The sequence below is a fragment of the Lactuca serriola genome, chromosome 6 (genome assembly GCF_051521515.1).
Source record: "Lactuca serriola cultivar US96UC23 chromosome 6, Lser_US96UC23_V15, whole genome shotgun sequence".
NCBI classification, from domain to species: domain Eukaryota; kingdom Viridiplantae; phylum Streptophyta; class Magnoliopsida; order Asterales; family Asteraceae; genus Lactuca; species Lactuca serriola.
Genome location: NC_136413.1, coordinates 61416690 through 61441892, shown reverse-complemented (window position 1 = coordinate 61441892; position 25203 = coordinate 61416690). Strand labels below are relative to the sequence as shown.

The following is a 25203-nucleotide window of genomic DNA, read 5'->3' as shown; positions in this document are numbered from 1 at the left end:
CACCCCAACATCACACTCTCTTGCCGTCTAGTGAGTATTACGGCTCCCCGCAATAACACGACGACCTCTGACTAGTGAGTACTACGGCTCCCCGTAGCACCACAACACCAACTATCACGTGGGTACTACGACTCCCCGTAGTACCACGACTCCCTCTCTCTGACTTGTGAATGCTACGGCTCCCCGTAGCATCACAACACCCTCTGTCAAGTGAATACTACGGCTCCCCGTAGCTTCACCCCACACTCTCAACTCATCCGAACGCCACACTATGTCCACTCACTCATGCCCGTAGACTATCATAGATAGCAACACACTTGTCCCACATATGCATTACAGACTCTAACGGCAACCACTATAACAAAATTACTTGCCTCTGGGGAGATCCATCTTCTAAAATAATCCCTTTTGCTTTCAATACTCGACGGGCTCCCATTGGAACCGTAGATACATGATATACCATTGGTCGTCTCAAACTCAAGGCTCTAAATAACTCCGAAATCGGGACATTATTCCCGGTCACCACGGATCACCATTACGGACATCACGATATCCTGCCTCAAACACTGCTCTCCTACTCTCAGCACCATACAAATACAACAATTCATTTCCTATGAACTCCATAAATAATTCTCTGTTACTCATTGAGAAACCTCAGTGTACCCAAACACTCAATTGGAAACAAAGAAAGCACTAACGCTTCAAACTACGTTGGTGATCCTCTGAAACCCTTTTCCCCTACTGCTCAAAATCCATGCCAGAAATACACACACCGGCCCGGAATTTGGCAGCTCGATAATCCTCTATCCATCTAAAAAGGGACATATGCAATCCATACTTCGAGCCAGAAGTTCTTAACTGCCTGAACCACCGTTACGAGTCTTCCCCTTGAAACGGCCCTGGTCACCACCAGATTCCTGTATCCAATCCCTAACCTCTCTTGCACAATCTCTGGTTCCCTCAATAAAATACCCGGTTCTCCCCCACTTAGGGTTTGAACCAACACCAATTGACGCACAACCACCCCACAGACTGTTTCCACTAGAAATATCGCACCTACCCTCGGAAGATGCCACATGTCGACCAATGATCTCCCCCACTTACAGATCAAGAAACTTCAAATACCCTAAATCTCCAAAGAAATCCTCAGGGACTTCTCATCGCGACTGTCTCTAGCCATTCGAAGCCTCATACCATCCCAATACCGAATACCTCAACTGTCCAGTAATATTACTGACTCTTAGACTGAAACAATAAATCAGCGTACTCCTCAACCTCAATTTCTCAACTCAAGTTCCATCACCTGAATCATCACAAGAACAGGGACTTCACTCCCATACTTAATATCCATCATAGACAGAAGAGTTGCCGCCCTGATATACTCATCTGGATTGCCCACTGATACCACTACAACACGCCCCACTATACTCAGATAGGGTGCAACATGGTCCTTTACCACCTCAGTTCCAACCGACTACATGCTCATGATATATCCTTACCTTGCAGCGAACATGCCGCTTGATACTCTGGTGGAACATCGACATAAATGTCATTCCGCAGGGTTTTACTCCTAAACCCCAAAACCGAAATCCCACACTTCTCCTACTTCCCAAAGGAAACGTAATTAGCACCCAACAAGTCAAAGAAGGTGACATCTCCTCCATCGGCTGATTGGTCACTCAAACCGCAATCCTCCATAAATGTCTTCTCTACTTATCCCGGAGTCTTGCGACTACCTCTGACATCTTACCAAGGTACTCTGAAAATGCTCTCGACCTCCCTCTCTAGGGATGCCTTTTTGAACTCAATCATGGCCCTCAGGCCTAAAACCCCACCGCGTCCATACTCCAACAATCAATCCTGATCGGTTAACCGGAGAATCACAAGCATCAATTGCTAAGAACCATGGTACTCAGCCCCTGACATCTCTCCTCAATCTGCTCCGACGTATGGTACCCGAACCAGAACATCACTCCTCAATCTGCTATGATGTATGGTACTCGTACCATAACATCACTCCTCAATCTGGTACTTAGAACCTTCAGAATACTCCCTATATCGAGTATGGGTCCTCTGCTTTCGGTAATACGGGCCCATACTACCTGCCACATCTACCCATACTTTCCACACAGACCATTCTAGAGTCCCTAAGTAGCTGCTCAACCTTCTCGTTCACTAATTCTGCCACGCGTGCTTACTCCTTAGTGAAATGCTCTACTCTGCCAGCGTACTCATCTAGCTAAGGTCACTCCCACTTCTCCGCCATCATCTGCTGAAGAGCTCCTAATGATTCTAGCCATCTACCTCCTGAATATCGTCATATTCACTTGGTAGATGACTCCCATCATCGAGAGTTCCACAAAGCACGAAGCAAGCAGCATTCGGGCATCGAAGAATACATAGAACTCACCCTAGGTGATAACTCCTCCTGCTCAGCTCATTCTCAAAAGCACCACTGAACTCTGCAACTCTACCCCTCGTGGGTTCTAACTATTCTTTCGATAAGCACCACAATACTCATCTAGGCGTCTCTCCTAGGTTACTCCTCTACTCAAATCCCCTAAGAGGATTCCAACTGAATACTCTCCCTCATACTCAAAAGCACAGCACATATAACAGCAACTCCTAGGCTAAGGAATCACAAATCAGGCCACTCTAATCATAAGATATGAAATACCTAGCCTGCCTCTAGCATGCATAATATCTCATAAAATGTATCATAATATCTCATAACACAAAAGTAAGGGTATTTTGGGAAAATCACCATTCGGGCTCTGGCTGATTGTACACACTGCTCTTTCTCGATTTCTCTTTGAACTCTTCTTCACTTTTAGAATTTCATTTCTTTGAAAACTTTTCTTACTTCCTCAGTTTGAGTTCAGATTTACTCGAAGGTGCATCCGAATCCCTCAAAACAAGGCTCTGATATTAACTTGTAACACCGAAATTTTCAAAACAAAATTTTCATCTAAAATTACTTATCTCTTTAATAATTTTCATAGAAATCCGATTTGGTTTAAATTACAATACATGACTCTTTTGTTCAATCAATTGATAAACCAGGATCCTCAAACAAACGCTTCCTCTGGTGTGTACAATCGAGCCAGTGTCGTCCCGTGATCTTGAGGAAACCGGAAACACGTAACACAAAACACTGTAAGCACGAAGCTTAGTGAGTTCCCCAAAATACCACTCTAACACATATTAGCCACTCGAGGCTATAATCTTTGTTGACCCTTCGGTCAGTATGTCTCAGTGGGACCCTCCAGTCCTAGCTCTCTGTGGGCCCTCTGGCCCTAACTCTGCGGACCCTCTGGTCCTAACTCTGATATACACACATCATAAATCACATAGAAATAATGCAATGCCACACATCACATAGATAGCATGTAATATCTCTATCACATAACTCTGTTACCACTCAAGGTAAAGTATAGTGAGAAGACTCACCTAGTAAGCAGAAAGTAAATATCCTCACACTTGAATCTCGAACTCGCCACCGCCTAACACATAATGAAAATACTCTCATGAATATAACTCTCGAGACTAGAATCAACCCTCTCTTGACACCCTCTTAAGGGTAAAATACCATTTTACCCCTCTCTTGGCCCAAAGGCCACATCGCTGACCAAACCCTAAAAGTCAACAAAAGTCAACGGTCACACCTTGACCCTACTCGCCGAGTGCACCCTGGTGACTCGATGAGTTCCCACATGTCCTCTAACTCTTGTCCCGCTTGACACGCCGAGTCCCTCCCTATGCTCGACGAGTCATACCAGACATGAATGGCAGGGCCACCCCGACTCAACTCGTCGAGTCTCAAGAACAACTCAGTGAGTACCGCCTTGAACTCCAGTCCTCTAACTCCCTCCTGACTCACTGAGTCATCCCCCAACCCGGTGAGTCTACTCGCTGAACAATTTATGTGGAACCCTAAACCTAATCGCCGAGTCTCAAGAACAACTCGGCGAGTTCATGCCATGCACAAACTCTATTGACCTCCTGAGGTCAGATCTGTTTCCCCAAACCATAGATCTGACCACCCCAAGCATGAATGTCACGTAAAGTTCGAAACTTGATGCTTGTATAACCACAACAAGGCATCAAAAGGAGATTTGGTCCCAAAAATGGCAACCTAATTCCAATAACCCCAAACTAACCCATAAAGCTCCAAGGGTTAAGGTCTCTGGACTTCTTTGAGTCCAGATCCAAGGCACAAACTCGAAGAGGGACCATTTGCTCCACATAATCACTCTCCAAAGGGGGTTAGAAAACCCTAACTCTAAAGATAAACACTAAAACTGAAGGAGGTCTGAACTATTACCTCAAAATGAAGTCTCTGAACTCTAGATCTGCTTGAATCGCACCTCCTCTTTGCTCTTGTCACCTTCTTCTTGGTAAACCAAGGATACAAGGATCAAAAAGTGAGTTCTTCTCTCTCACAACATTTTATCTCTCTTAGGGTTCTCTCAAGGGACTGGTAGCCGCAATGGGAGGCTATAAGTGCCCTTAAATAGGCTCCAAACCCGGGGAATTAGGTTTTCATTAAACAGCGTGGACTCGCCGAGTCCGGACGCGAACCCGGATGAATAACCGCGACTCTACTCGGCGAGTCTTGGCTCCAACTCGCCGAGTTCCTCCACAAACTCCAAAATAATTAAATAAATAATATACCTGGGAAAATCAGGATGTTACACCTAGACTATGTTTTTTCTTTCTCAAAGACTCTCGTATGCTGTGATAACACAAGTACCATCCAAATGATTCAAAATCCAGTACAACATTCAAAGACAAAGCACATTGATATCCACCATCATTTTATCAGGGAAATTGTTCAAAAAGGCAAAGTAGACTTGTTCCACATCCATACCGTTGATTAATTGGAGAATATTTTCACTAAGGCCCAAGATGAGAAGACTTTAAACAAATTGGTTGTTGATCTTGGCATGTTGTCTAGGGTTGAGCATTTGGCCCGGCCCGGACCGGACCGGCTCTTGGACCGGACCGGTTATGGAGAATTTTGTGGACCATGGACCGGACCGGATGAGTCGTGTCCGTGTCCGGGTCCAGATCCGGGCTTTCCGGTTTTTGGACCCGTTTGGACTGGTACAAGTTTAATTGCATAGAGTATAATAAGTAATCTACATTGATTTATAATATTAGAACTTGCAAAATTAATACGTTTCCGTTTCATGCCTAACTAATCTACATTGATGTATAATATTATAACTTGCAATTTGCAAAAATTAATTTTCCAAATAAAAGCAACTAACATATAAATCAAGTTCGCCAACAAAATTTAAACAATTTTAAGATAAACATACAAAAGTATTATCGTAACAACAAAAATCATAGTTTAAACTTTAAAATCAATCAAACTAATAAACTTCATAAACTCATAATCTAATCTTCTATTGGTCTCTTCCCCATATCATTGTCATCCATAAGTAACATATTTAAATCTTGTGCAATCTCTACATAAACACAAATGAAAATGTTGTTAGTATTTAATAAAAAATAATAATTGTATAAAAAAAGAATAAAGATTGTAATTTTTTTTACCCAAAGCTATATCATCATCATTCAAGATGTCATCAACGTTGTCAACTATCGGATTTGTAGACTTTATCACCCAATCTTGGGTGCATAACAAAGCTTCAACTATCAATATTGATAAACTAGTCTGATACTTACTTACAACTCTACCACATGTGCTAAACGCGGACTCGGAATTATAGTATAAAATAATACTAAAAAGCTTAAATATTTCAGCTTTGATAGCTCTACTTTGAAGGATTGTAACTCAGTGAATATAATACCAAAATAAACAAAATTATAGTCTAAATTCATCTACAAACTATAAACTAAATGTTGGAAAAAACCAGAGGTCAATCCGACTTAAAACGAATGAGTTATGGGTGTTTAAAAAACGTCACAGATTACAAAATCTTGCTGAAAAGCTGAACTTTTTCAGCTTTGATAGCTCTACTTTGAATGATTGTAACTCAGTGAATATAATACCAAGATAAACAAAATTATAGTCTAAACTCATCTACAAACTGTAAAATAAATGTTGGAAAAACTCGCCGGTCAATCCGACTTAAAACGAATGAGTTATGGGTGTTTAAAAAACGTCACAGATTACAAAATGTTGCTGAAAGGCTGAATTTTTTAAGCTTTGATAGCTCTACTTTGAAGGATTGTAACGCGGTGAATATAATACCAAAATAAACAAAATTATAGTCTAATTTTATCTACAAACTGTAAACTAAATATTGGAAAAAACCGCAGGTCAATCCGACTTAAAACGAATGAGTTATAGGTGTTTAAAAAACGTCACAAAAATCATAATCATGTCCAACCGGTTCTAAACCCGGTAAAAACCGGACCGAACCGGGAAAAAAACCGGAACGGACCGGACAGAAATCTTAGAACCGAGAACCGGCCCAGGGGTCCAAAAAAACGGTCCGGTCCGGTCTGGTCCGGTCCACCGGTCCAAATGCTCACCCCTAATGTTGTCAATGACTTAATTTCTCTTTACTTATTTTCTTAATGCTTTTATTAAAACACAAAAACATAAAGTCAAAATGCTTTTATTCTTTTTCTTTCTTTTTAGAAAAATTCTTGACATTGCTTGCTTCCTTTTCTATATATATCTAGTAATTACATTGTTTTCATCTCTTTGCCTCTCTAATTTATTTCTCATGTATCTTCATTCTTGTGCATCACTTATCTTTCTTACATCCCCGAAGTTGCAAGATTGAATCGTCTTCTTACTCTTGAAATGGTTGCAACTATCAATTCGTAAGTAATGAATGGTGACGTTTACACTCAGAATTGTCACTTGACTCCATATTAAAAGAGCTAGAGGCTTAGTGAATTTCCTGATTGCCCTTGATGTCAACTCAGCCACCTTCATCTTATGCAAATGAGGATATGAAGTGAAAGACTGAATCATGTCCTCTTCTTCTTGACGATGCTCTCCTACCCCTCCTTCCTATGTCATGGTTACAAGCAGTCACTGATATTACATTTACTCCTACGTGCATCTACTGGCTCATAATCCAATAAAACCTCAAGTACCTTCAATAAAACCTCAACTACCTCCCTGTTGATTTTGGCATCTCGAAGCTCCCACATATTAGAAACTTTTAACTCGATGGTTACAAAGACCGTATCATCAATTCTCTTATCCTATCAATGGATAAGAATTATGTCTATTCCCTTGTTTGTAGTATTTTTTTTATGGTTTGAGATGCTAATTTCTTATCTTTTAAAGTTAATTCCTAATAAGATATATCTTTTAAAAAGGAAACTCTTTTATGAGTATTCAACTCAAAATATTTTTCGTATAAACTTTTATGATGCTCTTGCAAAATGTTTCAATCATTTTTATGATTATTCTGCAAAAGCTTGAAATTTTCTCTTTAAAGTATTCTGGTTGTTTTTCATTTTCTTATCTTCTTTCATTCTTGTATTGTACCATATTAAACAAATTGATGGTGAATTGAATATTTTAAACTGACACTTAACTCTATGATATGGAAGATGAAAACACTTTTGTTGATGAGTTTAAACTATTTTATCATTCACGTTGATTTCACTTCAGTGTGACTGAAACATCCATTTCTCTCAACTTCTTCTTACCAGAACTTAACAACTCACTGTGAAAACCACATACTGATGAAGGTTTACAATTCTATGATGATGGTTAAACTATGTATTATTGTTTATCATACACATCAACCCACTATTGCCCTGATTTTCTTCTTTAAAGTTTCATAGTTCATCGTAAAATACAATACACTGATGAGAGCTTGAAAATTTTGTGTCGATGATTAGTCTATGTACTACTGTAGTGTAGGCTATCACACACACCAATCCATTATTGCCTTATTTTCTTCTTTAAAGTTTAATGATTCAGTGTAAAGTACCATACACTGATGAGATCTTGAAAATAGGTGCAAATGGTTAGTCTATCTACCGTAGACTATCACATGCATAAATCCATTCTTGGCCAATTTTCTTATTTAAAGTTTTATGATTCTACATTTAATAACAAATGTTGATGAGAGCTTGGAAACTCTATGTCGATGGGTACACCAAAACACTAGAGTGTATTAAATGTATCATACCATTCTTCTCCTGATTCTTCTAATAAAAGTAGTTATTGATTCAACATAAAAAACCATAAGCTGATGAGACTTCACAATGTTTTGTCAATGGATTATGGTGCAAACACATGCTATCAGGATATACCAATTCATTAATTTACTAGTTATTATGATCAAATACCTAGATGTACCAATTTATGAATTACCATGCAATGATCAAGCATAGGTTAAACACAAAATCGATATAAGCACAAATTGGACTATGAATGATAAATCTAATAGTTACTTTGCTATGATTAAGTTAAGCAAGGAAGCACAATTTAAGATATATTATGCTCTCTAACAAAATTAAAGTTACTAGCTTTAATTACCTAATCTAAGATGTGATTAATCCTAGCTATAGCAATTTAATGATCATAAATCACTAGGTAAACAAGTTCATGCAAATAGAATGATCATCTACTACACTAAACTCATAGCAAGGCATTCATATACTAGAACTAAAGCATATTAGGGTTTTTATTATCAAACACAAGTAAAATCAATGTAAAACATCCATACATTGAAATCAACACATAAGATTTGGGTTCATCTACACTAAACTCATAGCAAGGCATTCACATACTAGAACTAAAACATGTTAGGATTTTTATTATCAAACACAAGTAAAATCAATGTAAAACATCAATAAATTGAAATCAACACATAAGATTTGGGTTCATCTTCACCAAACCGAAGTATAAGGTTTTTAGCCTTTCATCACAACAGAAAAGCACACTAAATCAATGTAATTAAGACTAGACATGAGTAATGCTAGCAAACTTAATAGATCTATGTTGATTTCGTCTAGATCTCTTCAACTCTTGAGCTCCAATTGAGTCCTGATTTTCCCAAGGTTTTCTAGAGGGTTTTAGTCACAATCCCTCTCAGAAAATCAGCCAGAAGTTTCTACATTCGATCTAATGTTCGGATATATATATAGTTTCCATAAACTTGATCGCCAGCATAGTGAATAGGCACCACATTGTGGTCTTCTCTTAAATCTCGTATTCTCCAAGTCAGATGATTGATCGTGATTCTTCCGTTTACCGTGGCATGGAATATAGTGACCACGCTGTAGGCTTCAGACTTTATGCATTCTTTGTCTTCTTTTTAACTTAGCCCAAATTTTCCTGCTTCCAGCTCCTCGTTTTTTTTCCTTTTCATCCCGAGCATGTTTTTGCTACTAAAAACATATTTTAAACATAATAAGTACCTTATGTCCCAAAATAAGCATAATTGTAGCTAAAAGTATTATAAATATGCACGATATACATGATTAAATATGCACATATCAAAATGTATTGTAAGGAAAAAGTATTTTACAAGCTTTATGATTTATGTTTTGACCAAAGTCGGTCCATACATATTTGGGGCCTGGGAGAAAAACTAAATAAAGTGCCCCTGAATATATCAAAAACTCACTTTTAAATTTGAGCTAAGTTAAGTATAATATTGTTGTTAATGCGCAAGGTATTTAACTTTTTTGACTAACTGAACTACACATTATTTTTATTATAGAAAACAATTTTATTAATAAACAAATTAATAAATTAAACTCAAATATTGTAATTTGTTTTCCGAGTTATTCTTTTCTTTATAAAAATAGGTTTATGTATAAATCAGTTCCAACAAAATGTAACTTGTACACAATGTTTATTATTCTTTTAAATATGTTTGTATAAGTATAAATTAAGTTAGTTTAATATATATATATATATATATATATATATATATATATATATATATATATATATATAGTTGTGCATTGAACATGGATTTGTGTGCATATTTCATAGGTTCTTACCAAGGTGGCTACAAATTATGGGCGTGTTCGACATGCACCGTTTGGGAGCTTTTGGTTTCTAGCTTTTAGGAAAACGCTAGTAAAAAAAAGCCTTGTTTGGCGACAGGAGCGTTTAACTTTTATCCTAAACAAAACACTCCAAAATCAAAAGCTACATGGAGTAGCTTTCATCAAAACACTCCAAAAGCAAATGCTACCCGCTATCTGCTAGTATTGTCGGACAAGCTCTATGTGTTATCATTTTAAAATTCATTGTAATATTAGAAACATTAAATTTAGCAAAAAGTAATCAATTATGTTCCAGGCTAAAATTGAACCAAGGTTGATTATAAAGATATGAAGCGCCTTACCAACTAGCCTGTAACTTGTTTATTTAATGTTTTTGACAATGTAATTTATATACAAATACTAACAGATTGGAAGTTGGGCCCTAGGCGACGTCTTAGCTTGCCCCCAACCAGTATATGTTTTATATGAAAATGTTATTACTATCCAAATTGTTATGATTAAGTTTAAAGCGTAGCATCATGTGTGATCAAGTCTTGGCAAGAAAAGTGTGATCACGCATCATAATAGTAAATTGCATAGTAAATGAGTAAAATGAATACCAAGCGAGCCACAACAGAAGGGATTAGCAAGATACTACTCGGATAATACCTCTCGTACTTCAAATCATATATCATGGTAGATTGATTTCTTCATCTATCATGATAAGCCATATTCGACATATTCTCACAACTTTTGTCCTTTTCGACACCATATTCAACACATATCCATGAGTTAAAAAAAGATAAAAGATTTGTGAAGTCCCACAAGTTTGCATTGAGTGAGGACATGCATTGTATAGTCTCAATGTTTTTCAAGCTATAGAAGATTTTACAATTTATGAAAGTATTTTCAAGATATAAAAGAGTTTACAAGTTATAAAAGTATTTTCAAGCTCTAAAAGAGTTTAGAAGTTATAAAAGTATTTTCAGGCTATAAAAAAGTTTACAAGTTATCAAAGTGTTTTCAAGATATGAAAGAGTTCTCTAGTTTTGAAAGTGGTAATTTTTACCTATATTGTAAATATTTTGGGTCTAACCCCATATGCCTTACGAGACATTATTGTCTTACATATGTTTTGTTTAAATGCCATGTATTCCAAGTCCGATATGAAATGTAAAAGAGTTTTTTTGCACCGATAAAATGAGCTTTAAATGATAGAAATTGGACATAGTTTCTATGAGTATGTCTAATTATTTCTTTACTATGGCTTTGGTTGTATCAGTTGTAATACCCGGTTTAAAGTATTGCAATTTGTTTTGTAATGAAAACTTTCGGGACCATATTTTAATAAATATGGTTTAATGCCAGAAAGTGTTTTAAAACTATAATATTTTATTTTAGAACAAATTACTAAAATAGTCCATATGGTTTGGTAAAAACTATTGGTTTGGTCCCTAAGTATTATTTTTTTTGCACTCAGACCATTCCTAAGTTATGATTTTATTGCGTTTTTTGTCCCTTGTAGAGATAAAAAAAACTATATCGCCCTTTATATTTTCTATTTTTTTTTTATTATTTGTTTATTATTAATTGATTTATGAAAATCAATTAAGTGATTTATTGGGACCCACTCATACTCCTACTTACACCATAACCACCTTCATTCACCGTTCATTGACAACCACCACAGTTGCTGACAACTACCACTCAACGATTCTGACACGACCACCATACACCTATTCCGACACCACCATCGCCCACATCATCAATTTCATCATGTGACAACCCAATATCAAATCTAAGAAATCAAAAGCAGACCAACGTCTAATCCCGAAATCAAAATCTAACCAAAGTCAACTCCCGAAATTGTTAAATCAGAACATAAAATGAAATCAAAACCAAATATAGAAATCAAAACCCAAAACGTAAACCCCAACCTCAAGTCAATGATGAAAGAAAAAATTTGATGATATCCTATAAATGAAAGACGATTTTCAGAAGCGTTGATGGTTCTGGCTTGGTTTACGTAAGGCGATGGTGGTGGTGCCTCCTATTTCAGAAAATCACCCATTTCAGTAACACGGTGGTGGTGGTGGCTCCAATTTTAATAAGAAGATGATGGTGTTGGGAGATTTATGATACAAGTTCAATGAAGATCTTTGATTTGAGTTCCAGACCTTATATTGCAGATCTCCAATTTTGATTTGAGTTCAAGATCTTGTGTTGTAGATCTCTAATTTTTTATTTAAGATCTTTATTGGTAGTCCAATGGAGGAAAGATATGGAAAAAGCACAGTAAGGGTGAGTGTGGTGTTCGTCGTCGTTATGGACTCGCCGAAGAATTTAGGGGGTTAAATGGTGGAGGTGAGTGGTTTACCGATTTATTGATGAGGGTTTACCGATTTACGGGGAGAGATGGTGGAGGTGGGTGACATGTGGTGGGTGATGACGTGTGATGTTCGTCGACGTTCTGGTCTTGTCGGACTTCTAGTCTCATTGGAGATGGTGATAATGAGTCTTAGTGGGTGAGTAATGGCATAGTATTGGTAGTGAATGGTAGTAAAGTGAAAGATGGTTGAACATGTGAGAAGACAAAGAGTTGAGTGTGGGCCCATTCTATTTTTTTATTAAAAAAAATATAAAACTAATAATAGAAACAAGTAAAAAATAAATTAGAGAGGGAAGTATAGTCTTTTCAGGCCGGATAGCGACGAAAAACGCAATAAAATTATATTTTGAGAACAGTCCCAATGCAAAAAAAAAAAAAAAAGTTAAGAACCAAAAATGCAATTTTAATCAAACCATAAGGACGATTTTAGTAATTTGTTCTGTATTTTATAAAGAAAGCTAGGTGTTACAGGAGTACGAAACCTTTGCTTCGTGATCCCCGATCATGCACGAAACCTTTGCTTCATAATCCCCGATCATGCTTTTCATGCAGGGTAACAATATACGCTATACATCACTACTAAAACCAACTTCAAACTCATACTAATACATGATTAGTTTCCCAGTCTCTACTAATGACATGTTAATTACTCATAAACATGATTTGAAATTCTATATTACCAAACTATACAACTTATACTTTTCATGTTATGCATCAAATACTTGTATCTTTTTTAAATCTATGATAGTTCTTTAATTAACCACCAATCCCACTTAATGATAGGCTGATGCATGATCAAAGAATGATTATTTAAGAACAATGTCATCATTTGTCCAAACCTTAAACTTAAGGTTCTTGAGTTTGCTCATAATATTCAACTTTGATCTAATACCTTGTTTTCTTATGTTGGAGATTACAAACAAACTCTTTGTTTTATCTTCAATTCTTGCTTAACGTCACCTCACATACACGTTCACAAAGAACACACTCAAAGTCTTTAAAGACTAGAGAGGTTAGTGATTACAAATAGAAATTTATAAATATTTTATTTTTAGAAACTCTTTTGTAATTATGAATAGATTTTATATTTTCCAAGCATAATAAACTCAAGGTTCAAACTTGGATTAGGGTTCAAAACTGTCGTTTTTGCAAAACATTAATTATCACTGATCTGATGTCAAGTACTGCAATTAGGGAATAATAACTTAAATTATGAGGTTATTTTTTATTAATGTGGGAAAAAAATAATCACATAAATTTATGGATATTTTTTAGCAATATAAATGGTTATTGTATGATAAAAATATAAAAATATCTTTCAGGTTGATATATACATAACCAATAAATAAATATAATAATGTTTTCGCGAACAAGTCGATATAATATAATATATTGCTAAAAAATATCCATAAATTTTTTGCTTTTTTACCTCCCCACTGTCGTCGAAGACGCCGCCTAGCTACCGTTGTCATCTTCTTGGTTTTCCGTCACTAATACTCAACGCATTTCTCCTCTTCATCCCTGTTCTCTATTTTTTCTGTTGAATAACGTTTCTTTTGATTTTGTTTGAATTTTTTTCGTTTCTGTTGAATAGTGGGTTTATGTTTCTGTTCGAAAATTTTGAATTAATTGATATGATAAATTAGATATATGTTTCTGCTAAAACTTTTCTAATTGATTTAATAAAAATACTCTTAGGATAGCATAAACATAAATTGTTTAACAAAGGAATGGGAATACGAGATTTATTAAATAGTTGTTGTTAAATTGGTGGTCAGTTTAATGTTTGCGTTTACATTCTTATATGTTTGTATTTAATAAAGGTTATGGTCAACATCACTTTAAAGTCTTTGAAAATATCACAAAGATCGGATAAGATATAGATAATATATGCAAATTGTCAAGACTTGCAAGTCTTTGAACGACTAATTTGAGACATTTATTTCAAATCTTCATCTTTGATTTTTTCTTATAGTTTGTTTCTAATTTCATGGGAATTAAATATTGTATCCCCGACACAATTAATTCAAGGCCACCCGTTTAGAATCACTTATGCTCACAGTCGAGACTATATATATAAACACTCACGGGTGCAGTTCATATAGGCAGGCATCATTACAAACCAAATCACCAAGATTTTCATTTTTAATTAAATTATGAATCCTTGTGCTTCTATAGTTTTCTCACTTTTCTTGGTACTCCTTGTGACTGCAACTACCAGCCAATTGGTAGCAGTGGGAGAAGGAGGAGATGATAGAAATGGTGTTAATATGAAAAAGTGTTTGGATAATGAGAGACTTGCGCTCCTTCTCTTCAAACCTCCCCTTCACGACACTTATGATACTCTCTCTACATGGAGATCTGACCAACATGACTGCTGTAAATGGAGTGGAGTTGAGTGCAGCAACCAAACTGGTCATCTCACAAAGCCTGAACTCAACAACTTCTTTTCACAGGATGGTCTTGGAGGTGAGATTAGCCATTCCTTGCTTAACTTAACCTACTTGAATCTTCTTGATCTTTCCTACAATTCCTTTCATGGAGCTATTCCCAGGTCCATTGGTTACTTGACCCAGTTAAGGTACCTTTCCCTTTCCAGTAACTCTCTTTATGGAACCATTCCTTCACAGTTTGGAAACCTCACCAACTTGCAATACCTTCATCTTGATTCTGCTGGAAGTTGTAGAGTTGAAAACATGGAGTGGTTGTCTCATCTCTCTCTTTTGGAGGATCTGAGAATGGATGGGATTTCCCTTGCGAATGCAAATAATTGGGTAGGTGTAATTTCGAGTCTCCCAAAACTGTTGAGTTTAAGTTTAGATGGATGTGAGCTGTCACAGGTCATGTATCCATATTCTTCTTTTCACAACTCTTCTTCATCTATTGAATACCTTTTTCTTACAAACAACAATCTGAACTCATCCATGTATCGCTGGTTGCTTCCATTAACCAGCAATAAGCTTAGTTCTCTTCTTCTCTCTGGCAATATGTTAGATGGGATACCCAAATACCTTGGGAACCTCTGTAGTTTGGAACGTTTGTACATCGTTAACAACTCTGCTGTTGTCAAATTTCCTGATTTTCTCAACAACTTGTCTGGATGCACGTCCTTGACCTTACAAATGTTGATTACTCGAGGTAGCCAATTTACAGGGTCACTGTCCGATGAGATCCAGAAGTTTGCATCCCTAGAATCTCTGTACCTATCTGATAATCAGTTAAATGGAAGTATAAGTGAGAAACTGTGGGAACTACCCAGGCTCCAAATTCTTGACCTTTCTTCTAATAATCTTACAGTTCCTTCCACATATCACTTGTCAAGCCTTTCTTATGTAAAGGTTATTGGTCTGATGTCTTGTAAGATAGGGCCTCACTTCCCAAAATGGATTCATACACTCAAAAATCTTACCAGTCTTGATCTTTCCAATACTGAAATTTCAGACACAACTCCTCTCGAGTTTTGGGCCACATGGCCTTCTCAATTAGAATATCTGAATCTCTCTTCCAACAACATTAGTGGGAAAGTACCAGATTTATTATCAAATTTTGCCAACCTTTCTGTGATAGATTTGAGTTCCAACAACTTTCATGGTCCAATACCAAATGTTGCTTCCACTTTGGCATCATTAGATCTTTCCAGAAACAAGTTTTCTGGGGGAATCTCGTTTATATGCCAGATTGTTGGTGGGTTCTTGTCATTTCTTGACCTCTCTCATAACTCATTAACTGGACAACTCCCCGACTGTTTGTGGCATTTCAAACAACTAAAAATTGTTAATCTGGGGCACAACAATCTCTTTGGAAGGCTTCCTCCCTCTGTTGAATATCTGATCAATCTCAAGGTATTGCATTTATACAAGAATGAATTATCTGGCGAATTGCCTTTGTCATTAAAGAATTGCACGAGTTTAAACTCGTTGAATTTGGGAGCCAACAAGTTCTCTGGTAATGTGCCTGTCTGGATTGGGGAAAACTTAACAGGATTGTGTGTTCTTATCCTAAGATCAAACAACTTCATTGGAACCATCCCTTCAAAATTATGTCAATTAGCAAATCTTCAAATTCTAGACTTGTCAATGAACAATCTCTATGGAACCATACCCTCGTGTTTGAGTAATCTTACGTGCATGGTTCTACAAGGATTCTCATAAGATATAAAGGTATATAGAACTGAAGGAGGTCAAACATATGTTTGGACGACATATGTTGACAATGCGATGATTAGGTGGCAAGGAGATGAACGGGAATTCTTTAACACTCTAAAATTGGTGAAGAGCATTGACCTTTCAAGCAACAATTTAGCAGGACAAATCCCATACGAAATTACCAATCTTCATGACTTGATTTCTCTAAACTTGTCAAACAACGATCTATTTGGAGATATTCCACAGAAAATTGGTGATATGAAAAATCTTTTGACTTTGGATTTATCTAGAAACAATTTTTCAGGGCAGATACCATCAAGCATGTCTCAGATGAGCTTACTGAATTACCTAGACATGTCATTTAATAACTTGAAAGGGAGAATCCCATCTAGCACACAGCTCCAGTCCTTTGAACCTTCAAGATACGATGGAAATGTAGGACTATGTGGACCTCCTCTTAACAAAAAATGTCCTGATGATGAAGATTTAAAAGTGCCACCTGTCGTTGGTGAAAGTGTGGGTGATGGGGAAGGTGGAGATGAAATTTGGGGATGGTTTTATATTGGTGGGGGGACCGGTTTTGCTACTGGATTTTGGATAGCATGTGGCGCTTTACTTGTCAACCGTCGTGGAAGACATGCTTTTTTTCACTGTTATGATAACTTCAAAGATAGGGTTTATGTGAAGGTAGTGGCATTCATTTCAAATTTACAAAAGGCTAGACAGATGTAGTTTTCATCTAATTTTTAGTTTTGGCTTTTAATATCGGTATATAATGTAATTTGAGGGGGTTTTAAGTTCAACATATCAATAAATTTGACACGGGTTTTAATACCGTTTTTTTTCCTTAAAAAAATGTTGTTTCCATCTATCAGTTCTTCAATTTATGGTCGCTACAAGGTTTTGGAGGATTTCTAAGAAAAATTTATGCCCGATAAATACTTTTTTTAAGTAAACTAGAAAAATGTTATTTTTAACTCCTAAAGGATAGCAAATGTTTCGACATATTGTTATCTAACTACTTTGGATGTACGGTGACATAGTCTTTAGAGAAGGTGATGCGTTTGGAATGTATTTGATTATGTTACGGAAATTAGTTATTCGTGGTTTTCGTCTCTTTGTAATAAAAGAGCCAATCTTAATCTTTTGTATTACTCTCTACAGTTCTCTCCTTGCTAGTTTTCTTATTAAAAACTTTTGGTTTTTCGAACAAAAGAAAACATAAATAAAAAGGTGAAAGATATACCTCATTTTATTTTTGATATTTTTTAAAGTTAATGTTGTTGAGATAAATACAATAAATAGCAACGTACTTTAATTTATTTGTATATGGGGGGTTTAACTTATGCTGAAAGATGCCTGAAATGGGTTTAAGGAGGGGGACGATTTCTGAAACAGTAAACAACTTTAGGGACATTTTTAGGAAGCTTTCACTCTATACGATCAATATTACAACCTTTGGGAAAGATTAGGGACCGTTCTTGTAATTTAATATTTTATTAATTATATAATAAATTTTTTTTTGAACCGACAAATATATCTAATCCTAAGCTAACACCTAATTTCACCTATGTCTACGACGAGACTTTAACCTCAACCTGAAAGAGGAAGGGCACCACCTGATACCAGGGCCAGAAGCCCTTTTGTTATTAATTATATATATTTAATCCTTTTTATGAGGGTGTGGCAAAGTATGATTTTCTTGCTCCTTTGCAGCATTTGTGGCATAAACTATTGGTTGCTTCTATTGATCTGACTAATGGTACTGACTGTTGATAGATTTCGAGACAATGAGGCTGTTAGTGATTATAACTGGGTTTGTATCTTGTAAAACGGGCTCAATTCGCCAAAACAGGGGTATTGCTCTTGATTTCTATTATATATATGTATTGTTTAAGCAGGCATATGTCGAATGGAAGTTATTAGAATCTTGTTGGGACTAAAATGCTAATGCCTTTCAGGTAATAGTGAAGTGCAAAGTATGGACCAAGTGGAAAATGATGTAAATGGAAGTGATTTAGGTGGAGAGGAAGACAGCAATTGAGAAGATGTTAGCATTCAAATACCTGGAGAACCTCATTTTGTGTGTGCCCTTAACAAGATGGGATTAGAATGTCTTTGGTAAGTGAGGTAATGTTCTTCTAGAATGACGTTTTATATATCTTCAAATGCACACACACACTGACATGCACAGGCAGTTGCAAAATGAAAAATCAAACAAAATTAGCATTTACGTTGTTTTAAAATTTGCTTTCACACATGGACACTGTTAATATTCTTATGGTATCTTATGAATCTTTAGTAGTACACGTGACAAAGATAGATTTGTTTTGGTAAATAGATGTGAGGTCAAACACTGAAAAACAACTTATCAGCTAATTACGTTTTGGTACTGGTTTTTAAATCAATATGGTTTAGTTTTTCACTATGATTGGATTTTGCACATGGTTTGGTTCGATTTGTTTTGGTTTAGGTTTTAAAACCAAAATAATTATTGGTCTGTTTTTGTAGGGATCAGTTTTAAAAACCAAAAACCAATGTTGTAATATTCTTTTCTTCTATACAACTTAGATAACCCACATTGCATACAAACATTTGTTCATTAAACTAATATGCATTATTCTGATTTATGCATATTACAAACAACATATGAACTTAATTATAAAAACGATCTATAGCAATTAGTGATGAAAACATCAATTTGAGAATTACACAAACTGTGGTATGTCAGATGTGAACCCTTGTCAGTTGTCATCCAAATTAAAACATTGCTGTTGTTCTGACCCAGATCTTGTTGAGTGATAGAAACATCATTTTGAAGCTTATCACAGACAAAAAAATTAATTCTCCGTAATTCTTTGTATTTTGTATGTACTAATTTTACACTTATTAAACCATTGTAAAAACATTAGGATTTGAAAGATCTGTGGTTGATGATTTATTTTTGTGATTACATAATGGGTTAAATGCAAGAAGTAACAATGTATTTGTCATATATTTTTGTATTATAGCATCTTACTTAACATTGTACTTCCGTATCTGTACCTGATTTAATTTAGCTAAACAGAAGGTAAGTTTTGTTGCAAAATGAAAATTTCTGTATCTGTATCTTACATATATTTCAGAGTAAAATAAAATGTTTTTGGTCCCTGACTATAGCTGATTTTTGCAATTTTGGTCATTATTTGAGGTTCTTGTAACATTTTGGTCCATAGCTGACTATAGTTATAGTCATTTTATTTGGAACCTATTACAAGGAAGAAAGCTTTTTCAGACTAAAATTGAATAAATCAGCCGTAGTAGGGAACAAAAATGTAACTTACTGCATACTTTTTTGGTCATCACAGTTAAAAACACTGCAACATCAACTCACCTGCACAGATGCATTGCTTAAAACCATGAATTTGGAGCTTCAAGCAGTGGCTGCAGTACGTGAGATGAATGACCAAAAGGATATATCAGTGGTGATTTATTTATTTATTTTTAAATATTTATTACAAATACTCTTCATATTTGCATCATTAACTAATACCTTCTTTTTTTTTTTTTTTTTTTTTTTGTTTTTTCTGGTTTTGGTGAATGAAGAATGGTGACAACACTTCTACCAAACAACAAACTGCAAATAGATGTATGCATCCAATAAGAAGTCAATGTAAATACTATAAAAACTGTAAGACGAATTTTGAATAATTTTCATTTTGTTTTCTGTTATTTATTTGTCTGTTTTATTTGCAGCACATGGCCCCTGGATGACTACAGATGAACAAGTTTCTGAGAAAGAAACGGCTGAGAATAAAAGGTAATAATTATAAAATACCATTATTTTCGAATTCTCCTAATAGATGAGAAAAATTACTTGATTATTGTTTCAAATTTAAATGTGAAATCTTTATCCAATACTTCTTGGGAGCGTAGAAAGTTTAAAAAAAGTGTAAAATTACAGTTTTGGTCCTTGAGTAAAGCTGATTTCGCAATTTTGGTTGTTATTTGAAGTAGTTAATAACAATTTTTGGTCCCTAAGTGTAAATGATGTTTGCAATTTTGGTCCCAAAAATAGTTATTTTACTCAGTATAGGAACTAAAAACGCTATAACAACCTCAAATAAAGATCAAAATTGCAATAGAAAACTCTTGAATGATTAAAATCGTGTGATGCAAAGTCAAAAAATGAAAGGAGGGATTGATATATAGTGAGTAAAAAGTTGAAAATTATATTTTTTTGTTTCAGGCATTGTGTCAGAAGGCAGACAGCTAGATTCAGATCAGAAGAAGATGAAAAGTTGTTTGAGATTGAAGATGTTAAGATGGATGAAGATGGTCAAACTTCAGTTGACCAAAAAGAAGGCATAGAATCACAAAGAATGTTGTTTGGTAGACCATCGCGTAAGGCTGCTGAAAAGGTCCGGTCTTATAAGGAAACTCCTCTCAATATCAAAATGAGGAGACCAGAGTAACTCTAAGATTTAACTTGTGTGGTTTTGTTAGTTATATAAGGTTTAATTGTCACTATTTGGCCATGAACTCTTTTTGTTGTTTAATTTTCAAATTATGTAATTGTATTAAATATAATCTAATCTGTTTTTAGTCAAGTTATTATTAGTGTAGCGTCATCTTAACATCATCCAAAATGGATAAACATGGTTCCCTTCATATAAGTTCTTGATTTAGTTAATCTAAGTGAGAAAAGTTCATTTCAAATTTGATTTTTCATGGGTAGTTTTGTATTTGATTGAATGATTTCATTAGTTTTACATTTTGGTATTTATATCACATACCAAAAAATATCTCAGGATGGGAAAAAAATATTGATAATAGATACAAATTGCAAAATATCACAAGATGAGAAAAGATATTTATATTAACTACAAGTTGCCAAAACTTTTAAGTCTAAGAACGTGTAATTAAATAATTAATTCCAATCCTCATCTTTGATTTTTCTTATAGCATGGTTCTAATTTCAAAGCAATTAGGTAATGTGTGCCCCACACAAGTATCAACCAATTGAGGCCACCCATGTACAATCTTCCATCTTCATAGTGGAGACTATATAAACTCTCATGGGGGCAGTGCATATATGCATCAATACAATCCAAAAATCACAAAGATTTTGATTTACATTATGAATCCTTGTTTTTTTATAATTTCTCACTTGTTTTGCTAAACCTTGATACTACAACTGCCAGCCAATTGGTAGATGTGGTAGGAGGAGGAGGAGGAGGAGATCATGATCATAATGTTATTATGAACAAGTGTTTGGATAAGGAGAGACTTGCCCTCCTTAATTAAAGCTCCCCTTCAAGACCCTGATGGTCGTCTCTCTTCATGGACAGTAGAAGATGATGAATGTTGTAAATGGAGTGGAGTCACGTGCAACAACCAAACAGGTTGTGTCATAGGGCTTGATTTTAGGTATGGTCAACTTGGAGGTGAGTTAAGCCATTCATTGCTAAACTTAACCTACTCGAATCATCTTGATCTTCACTACAATTTTTTGAATGGAACCATTCCCAGGTCCATTAGTTCCTTAAGAGAATTAAGGTATCTTGACCTTTCATCTAACTCTCTTTATGGAACCATTCCTCCAGATTTTGGAAACCTCACCAACTTGCAAGTGCTTTCCGTTAGATATGTTGGAGGATGTAGAGTTGAAAACATAGAGTGGTGATCTCGTCTCTCTCATTTGGAGAAACTTCAAATGGATGGAATTTCCCTAGCCAAAGCAAATGAATGGGTAGATGTAATTCTGAGTCTCCCAAAACTATCATGGTTAAGTTTAGGGAGATGTGAGCTGTCACAAGTCATGTATCCATATTCTTCTTCATTTCTCAACTCTTCTTCTTCTTCATCTATTGAAGACCTTGATCTTAGTGGTAACAATCTCACATCATCCATGTATCATTGGTTGTTCCCATTAACTAGCAATAAGCTCCAGTGCCTTTATCTGTCTGACAATATTTTAGATGGGATGCCCAAATATCTTGGTAACCTCTGTAGTTTGGAGCAGTTGGAATTCAATAACAACTCTGGTGTTGTCAAATTTCCTGATTTTCTCCACAACTTGTCTGGACGTGCAACACTTACATTACAAGGGTTGTTTGCTCGAGACAACAAATTTACAGGGTCGTTGTCCGATGAGATTCAAAAGTTTTCATCCCTACAATACTTGTACCTGTCTCGTAGTCAATTAAATGGAAGTATAAGTGAGAAATTATGGGAACTACCAAGGCTTGAATACCTTGACCTTTCTTATAATAATCTTACAGTTCCTTCCAAGTACCACTTGTCACGCCTTTCTTATCTACAATCTATTTATCTGAGGTCTTGCAAGCTGCTAGGGCCTCGCTTCCCCAAATGGATTCAGACATTCAAAAATCTTACCGTTCTTGACATTTCTAATACTGGAATTTCAGACACAGCTCCTCTCGAGTTTTGGGACATGTGGCCTTCTCAATTACAATATCTGAATCTCTCATCCAACAACATTAGCGGGACAGTACTGGATTTATCATCAAATTTTGCCAACGATTCAGAGATAGATTTGAGTTCCAACAGGTTTTCTGGTCCGATACCAAATGTTTCTTCCACTTTGTCAACATTAAATCTTTCCAGAAACAATTGTTTCACTGGAGGAATCTCCTTTATATGCCAAATTGTTGGTGGGTTCTTATCATTTCTTGACCTCTCTCATAACTCATTAATCGGACAACTCCCAGACTGTTTGTGGCGTTTCAAAGGACTACAAGTTCTTAATATTGGACACAACAATCTCTTTGGACGGATTCCTCCCTCCATTGGATCTTTGATACAACTCAAGGTGTTATATTTATACGAGAACGACTTCTCTGGAGGATTGCCTTTGTCATTAAAAACTTGCACGAGTCTAAAGTCGTTGAATTTGGGGGCCAACAAGTTTTCTCGTAATGTTCCTGTCTGGATTGGGGAAAATTTATCGGGGTTGTATGTTCTTATCCTGAGATCAAACAACTTCTTCGGAACCATCCCTTTAGAATTATGTCAATTAGCAAATGTTCAAATTCTAGACTTGTCAATGAACAATCTCCATGGAAGCATCCCCTCATGTTTCAGTAATCTTACGAGCATGGTTCAACAAGGATTCTCACAAGGTTTAGATCATTATAAAATTGAAAGTAGGTATTCATATGAACCTGAGATATACGTTGACCATGCTATGATTGAGTGGCAAGGAGATGAACGTGAATTCTTTAGCACTGTGAAATTGGTGAAGAGCATTGACCTGTCAAGCAACAAACTAACAGGACAACTCCCATATGAAATTACCAATATTTATGACTTAATTGTCATGAACTTGTCAAAGAATGCTTTATTTGGAGAGATTCCAGAAAAAATTGGTGAGATAAAAAAGCGTTTGACTTTAGATTTATCCAGAAACAGTTTTTCAGGGCATATACCACCAAGCATGTCTCAAATGACTTTATTGAATTATCTAGACGTTTCATTTAATAACTTGTCAAGGAGAATCCCAACGAGCACTCAACTCCAGTCCTTTCAACCTTCAAGATATGATGGAAACACAAGACTATGTGGACCTCCTCTTACCAAAAAAATGTCCAGGAGATAAAGAAGGAGATAGAGAATCAGAATCATCATCGGTACTTAGTAAAAGCGAGGGTGATGAACCTCGGGGATGGCTTTATATTGGTGGGGGCATGGGTTTTGCCACTGGATTTTGGATAGCTTGTGGCACTTTACTTCTCAACCGTCGAGGGAGATGCTTTCTTTAATTTTTATGATAGCTTCAAAGACTGGATTTATGTTAAAGTGGTGGTGTTCTTTGCAAATTTGAGAAAAAGCTAGCTAGAAAGGTGCAGTCTCTTATCTACATATTATTTTTGACTTCTTAGCAGTATGGAGTGACCATCTCATATGAGAGGTCAGAGGTTCAAGTCTCGGTGGAGACATATGTGGTTATTTAGGAGTAGATTAGTTAGTCTGTCATTTCAAAAAAAATTTCCAAAGTATAATGTAATTTGGCAGAGGTTTTTAAGTCCCCGATATCATAAATTTTGCCATTCACACCAAAGGTGGGTTAGGTGTGTGAAGGCTTTCAACAATGGCATGTAATACATATATATATATATATATATATATATATATATATATATATATATATATATATATATATATATATATATACTAGGCGTAACCTCGCGTTGCGCAACAATGCATTTAAGTGGTTGAAATAATTATGGGAAAAAATAGAAATATGTTGAAATTTACGTTTTTAGTCATGTTTTGCGCATTAACCGAATTATCAAATAATATAAAAATCCATCAACTTATATTTTGATAGTATCTAATATAGTTCATACCTTATAAACGTTTATTTTACTTTTATACTATCTAATATATGTTATAAATTTTTGTATAACATTAATATAATCTACCTTTCTTATATCCGATAATATTTTTTTGGAAAAAATACGAAATAAGTTGTTTTGAATGAGCTATTAATAAACAATATTGAACTAATAAACTTTGTATTATACTATTTATATTACACCAAAACATCCAAAGTTTCATATATGAACTTTCAAATATTCAACATTGAAATTAAGAATGAAGTCATACAAAATATATCATTATACATAAATGTCATCAAGAGTTTTAAAATAAGTCGATTAGTAACTATGAAAACTTTTTTTTCAACTCTTTCATTTTGAATCACAAATCTTTTCAAAC

At 35.4% G+C, this 25203-nt stretch overlaps 2 protein-coding genes and 1 pseudogene across 2 annotated transcripts; all 3 read left to right on the top strand.

The window, feature by feature from the left end:
* Positions 1-14467: 14467 nt before the first annotated feature.
* Positions 14468-17228, top strand: LOC145058065 (receptor-like protein EIX2; annotated as a pseudogene).
* A 2211-nt stretch (positions 17229-19439) lies between these two features.
* LOC145059825 (uncharacterized) lies at positions 19440-20936 on the top strand. Its single transcript, XM_079007603.1, has 6 exons — positions 19440-19443; positions 19542-19552; positions 19830-19946; positions 20068-20134; positions 20218-20281; positions 20711-20936. Exons 1-6 carry the CDS (start codon positions 19440-19442, stop codon positions 20934-20936), a joined length of 489 nt encoding a protein of 162 aa, XP_078863729.1.
* A 1241-nt stretch (positions 20937-22177) lies between these two features.
* On the top strand, positions 22178-24082 carry LOC145059824 (receptor-like protein EIX2). Its single transcript, XM_079007602.1, has one exon. The coding sequence runs from the start codon at positions 22178-22180 to the stop codon at positions 24080-24082; it is 1905 nt and encodes a 634-aa protein (XP_078863728.1).
* The last annotated feature ends 1121 nt before the right edge of the window (positions 24083-25203 follow it).